The sequence below is a fragment of the Octopus bimaculoides genome, chromosome 2, assembly GCF_001194135.2.
Source record: "Octopus bimaculoides isolate UCB-OBI-ISO-001 chromosome 2, ASM119413v2, whole genome shotgun sequence".
NCBI classification, from domain to species: Eukaryota; Metazoa; Mollusca; class Cephalopoda; order Octopoda; family Octopodidae; genus Octopus; species Octopus bimaculoides.
Genome location: NC_068982.1, coordinates 158,337,061 through 158,342,675, shown reverse-complemented (window position 1 = coordinate 158,342,675; position 5,615 = coordinate 158,337,061). Strand labels below are relative to the sequence as shown.

At 38.4% G+C, this 5,615-nt stretch overlaps 1 protein-coding gene across 3 annotated transcripts in view; it reads left to right on the top strand.

The window, feature by feature from the left end:
- Positions 1-5,615, top strand: part of LOC106874384 (glutamate receptor ionotropic, kainate 2) — a 1,088,700-nt gene that overhangs the window by 908,163 nt on the left and 174,922 nt on the right. For 2 of the 3 annotated variants that reach the window (XM_014922100.2, XM_052965681.1), the window contains exon 10: positions 4,568-4,600. The exons of the other annotated variant lie outside the window; for it this stretch is intronic. In XM_014922100.2, the coding sequence (XP_014777586.2) occupies positions 4,568-4,600 (33 nt within the window). The remainder of the gene's footprint in view (positions 1-4,567; positions 4,601-5,615) is intronic. 3 annotated transcript variants of the gene reach the window in all.

Below are 5,615 nucleotides of genomic sequence, written 5' to 3'. Positions count from 1 at the left end.
ATATATATATATATATATATATATATATATATATACATATATATATATATATATGTATGTGTGTGTGTTTGTGTGTGAGCGTGTGTGTGTTTGAGTGTCTGTGCGTGTGTGTGTGTGTGTGTGTGTGCATGTGTGCGTGTGTGACTTTGTCTCTGTTTCCTCCACCACCACTTTTCAGTCGTTGTTGTTTTACTTACATCCCAGTAGCTTAGCGTTTCGGCAAAAGACACCGATAGAGTAAGTATCAGTGTTTAATAAAAATAAGTCTTGAGGTCGACGCAATCCAATAAAATTCTTTAAGTTTCTGCCATTCACTCTCATTATCTCAAATCCGTTGCATTCCTACTAACCTCATAACTATCTCTATCTCTAGTGCTGTCGGCTCTCATCATCCTGTAATAGAGCTCTACTACGGGATATCACATCGATTCGATAATTTTAGTTTTTAGTTTATAATTTTTTTAATCTTTGTACCTTGTCGTTTGATTGGAGCTTTATGCCGAAAAATATGGTTTCTCTTATCTTCTACTTCTATTGTAATTTCTATCTTTATTCGTATATCTTTGCGTATTTTTAATCTTGTATTTCTTGAATATAAATATTATTTCGTTCTAATGGCTATAATTGTCATTTCATATTTATAATTTATCATTATTTTTATCATAATTTCTTTTGTGAACATTTTTATTTTCGTTGAACATGATCTCATTGAACAATATGATCAACATGGATATATGTTTTCAAAACTTAGCCCGAACAGGTAGTTATATAAATAATAAAGATGTAAATAAGAACTTAATAAAACAAATTATATATTATTTTAATTACAGCATTGGAACGTTGGTAATGAAGGACAAGAAATCAAAATAATTTGGCTTCTGTAATGATTTAAAATTTATGAAACCCTTTTATGCTATAACCTAAATCCCAATATATGCTTCCTACAGATTCTTCAGAATAGAGTATATACATATAAATGGAGTGTAAAGTAGTTTCAGTATTGGAATAATTTAGACCTAATTAATACGCTAACGTGCAAAAGGTAAATGATCTTATATATATATATATAGGCGCAGGAGTGGCTGTGTGGTAAGCAGCTTGCCTACTTCGGCGCATGCGTCGTTAGTTGGTTTGTTGCTTCCAGACAGAGGGGACGTGAGCTTTTAACTCCGTTACTTCAAAGAAGAAAAAAGGCTAAAAGGAAGTCGTCAGTTTAAGTCGGTTTTTTGTCCTTTCAAACTGGGTGGGAATTTATTGTGTGTTTTCATTTTTCAGTAAATTTCTACCTAGCTCAGGTACCATTTCGTGTGCTCTTGGCGACTTTAAATTGTGGCTCGCTTTAGCGAACAAGATATTGTATCTCACTTACTTGGGGTTTTTGTGGGCGTATCTCGCCTCCGAAAAATTTGTGAAATTTTGAAAAATTCTACCAATTTGTGGAAGAGTTTTTTGTGATCCTGCTGCTGTGGACCTGCAGTAGCTTTTTGAAGGACCTTCATTGGAATACCTGTAGGTCAGGATTACCGGGTGGCCGGAATTGTGCGTTGCTGTGACTTGAACTGTCTTTCTTCTTTCTTTTTTTCTACTCTGTCTTTCTGCACTTTTTTTCTTTTTTTGAACTTTTTGTTGTGAACTTTTTTTTTACTTTTTCGGCAAGCATGACAAAGAAGGGAGTCACTGCGTTGGAGTGGGAGATTGTGTCATCCAAGCAGTGGTTAAAAGACTTAAGAGAAAGTACGGTGGTGTTGAGGACGTACACTATGTCACTGGACACCATAACGGTCTTTCCCAAAGTTGAAATTGAAAAGCCAACTATTACGTTTATTGCCATGGGTGTCAAGTACGCAACGCTGTGGTTGCTATCTGACACCCCTGAGGTGGCTCGCAAGTCTACGAGCCAGCCCTTAGAAGGGCAAATATTCTATTTCTTCCCACATACTGTGGGAGGAAATTAACAAGAGCTTGGGTCTGTGGGCTGCCACTCAGGATAGAACCCAAGTGGATAGAGGATACTATCCACCGGGGTCTGGGTGGTAGCGGATCCAAGCTCCTAAACATTAAAATTCTGCTTGTGGCTAATTGGGTTGGGTCAAAAGCTGTTTTAACTCTGTGGACCCAATCAGCCAAAGATCTGGTCTTCCCAGATTTTCTAAGAATGTCCGGGTCCAAGTATCCGGTGATCCTTGAGGGAGCCACTCCCCCAAGTGTCAGCTGTGCCCTGAGCCTGGCTACATTAAGAAAAACTGTCCCCAGGATCAGAGTAGAGTCTTGGAGCAGTTAATAAATGTAGTGTCACCGCTCCTCCATTAGAGGGAGAGACGGAGGAAGTCGAGGAGACTGAAACCTACTCAAAAAAAAGAAAAAAAAGAATGTGGACAAGAATGGTTGTCCACTGAAGGATTCGAATGCTGCGAGGGAGGGGGAGGACCTTACGGTTAAGGCGGAAGAGTCCCCTACTCCTGTGGCCCAAAAAGGAAGAAGAAAAGGAAGAACGGGACACGGTCAGTGGCTGATAGCGTACCGCCGGCGTGTCCCGAAGCACCGTCGGTGCGAATTGTGCCACCGACGGAAGAAGGCCCCTGGGTGGGAATTGTGCCACCGACGATAGATACTCGCCTTATGTGGAAGAGGAATTTTTAATCCTATTTCACAAGGGAGGGACAATTCAAGAATTCGTTAAGAGGTTTACTAGGAAAGGTCGGAGGGGATGGCTCCTCAACGGTACTAAGGACCCTGATTGGCCTCCGCAGGTAGCTGCGGAGGTCGTGTGGGAAAAGAGACTTGTGCAGGGTGATGGACTCCTTCCCCGAGGACGCATTCCACACCTGGCTGAAGTGGCCCGAACTTGAACCATCGAGGTGCTTGAGTAAGGCACTCAGCCTTGTCGGGTGAAGACAGCGCGGAAACGTGTACGAGGACGAGTGCCTCATACTGAAAGGGCATGTGACCCATGAAAAGAAAATTGTAAAAGGCAAGTGCCTCATTTCAAAGACATGGTGTTATTTGATATTGTGGTAAGAGGTTTGTAGCCTCAATTTGTAAATTTATATGTAAATTTATAAAATAACAATGTTTTAGAGTAGCAGAGTTCGGCGGGCGACTTCTGCCTCCTCTCATTAATATCATCGTGTTCATTATTCATCTTATTTCATTAATATCTTTGTCCAGCCCACAGCTACTTAATCTGTGTACGGCTTTCATAGCCGATATAATGAAATAAATTACCTTGCTTACCAACTACTTGGTTCTGGGTTCAGTCCCATTGTGTGGCATTTTTAGCAAGTGTCTTCTACTATAGCCTCGGGCCAACCAAGGCCTAGTGAGTGGATTTGGTAGACGGAAACTGAAAGAAGCTTGTCGTATACATGTATATGTACTTTTGTGATCCTTTCTAACAATTCGTGTGAGAATTCGACGGTCCCTTCTGAAAGCTTTAGTTTTCTTCAAAGGCTGTCATTACTTTCGAGACATTACTTCTTGATACACCAAACATTTCGGCTGTTTCGTTACGCTAACGCCTGCCATACAGGCACCAACACTTTGACATCTTTGGAAGACCGATACATCTGACATTTTAGTGAATTTTAATTACCTTTTTCTGAATATATCTTAAAAGAAACATCAATTTTATCAAAACATATTAAGCAACACTAATAATAAATCAAAAAACATAAAGAAACAAGCTATTGACGGTTTTATAGATGTTTCAAAATTATTATGCGATGATGGTAGGTGTTTCCATTATTTTGTCCAACCCTTGCATATATATATATATATATATATATATGTGTGTGTCTGTATTTATGTATGTATGTATGGATATAAATATAACACATATTCTATATCTTCGTACAGAAATATGTATATACAGACATATGCATACACGCGTATATATGTATATAATATATTTATACGATCACTCTAACATACTTATATATTCGTTATATATATATATATATGTATATATATATATACAATAATAAATTTTTTGTATGTATACAAAAAATACATAGATATAAATATACACACAGACGTGTGTGTGTGCGTGCGCACGTGATTGCGTCCAGAAATACATCTATTCCACTTGTTACATCGAAGAAAATGATGTCGGTAAAAATCGACTTATAGAAAAACTATAAGTAAAGAAAAAATTCCAATCGCTTCGTATCGGCATTTAGATTTAGCAATCTATAGAATTACATTATTTATATACAGGGAGAGTCGGTTTTTTTTTCTTAGTAAGGACGCATAAGTAAATGCATTGGGTATATATATACTTGTAAGTAGTTTTTTCAATGTGCATCGTTCTTCTCAAAACTTATAGTGTGAAAAATCGTCAGTTCTGAAGATGAAGGAGGGAGTCATGTTTTATAGAAAACCATCACGTACTGCATATGAGTATATGACTTTAAAAAGAAGGCACGTTTCGTTTAATGACTATTAGCAATAGTGCTGTTTACTTTTTGAATGTATATTTAGTGCTCAGGTGGGTTTTGGTCAGAATCAACTTGTTATAAAATGTTTCTACAATTTGTGACTTAAACTCATATTTTTCTTATTATTTTAGCGGAATAACAGTTGGGAGTTAGAATTTGGAAAGGTTTGTATATGTACACAAGCACCATCCCATTAGTCATTATCCATGAATTCGCAAAGTTTACGCTTTTATAGATATCCTTCAGTCAAGCTTTTCTACATGAATTCTTTATTCACTCAAGCCTCTACCGATTACTCTCTGTCAAAGTGATACAACTTTACTAGATTTTTGAAGTTACATCGATGAGTAAATTATATGTGTGTGTGTACGTGCGTGTGCGTACGTGCGCACACGCAGGCACACACACACACACACACACAAATACATGCACATACACATTCAAACGCACACACATAAATACACTCACATCCATAAATACATTCACACACCTTTGTGGCTGCCTCCTAAACACCCTACTACTGACCATCCCATTTACACACATGCGCAAAATCACACAACACCACAAAAACAACCACACCTGGTACCACAGCTGCTGACCTCTTACTACGACATTAACACAGACAACAGTCGCTCACAGATACACATATAAACAGTTAATACCACACACACGATAATCACACACACACAGTTACCACCACACGCATACGCACTCAGTTACTGCAACACACATGCACCCAGTTACTGCTACACGCACACAAGTTACCTTACACAAACACGGTATCATGAACACATAAAACTACCACCACAGCACACACACACACACACACTAAGTTACTGCCACACACACACACACGCTGTCATAAGCACACATACACATGCTATCACACGCGCGCGCGCACACATACAGATACAATCTTTCTTTGCACTCTCCTGTCTTAGAAAGCACTTCTCTTTGTCCATCTATTTCCGGTAATTCCAAAATGTAGCTATATGTAGACTGTTGGCAGTTTTATACGCCCGTCCTTTTGTTTCGGACTTTCCTCTGTCTTCTGTTTCTGAAGAAGAGTTTTGATTGAAACGTAAAACACCATTTCTTTCCTTCCCTGAGTGTTTTATTAATACTTTACATGTACCACGTCCTCGTGTTGTTTTTTTACTTGTATTTTTTCTCTCTTTG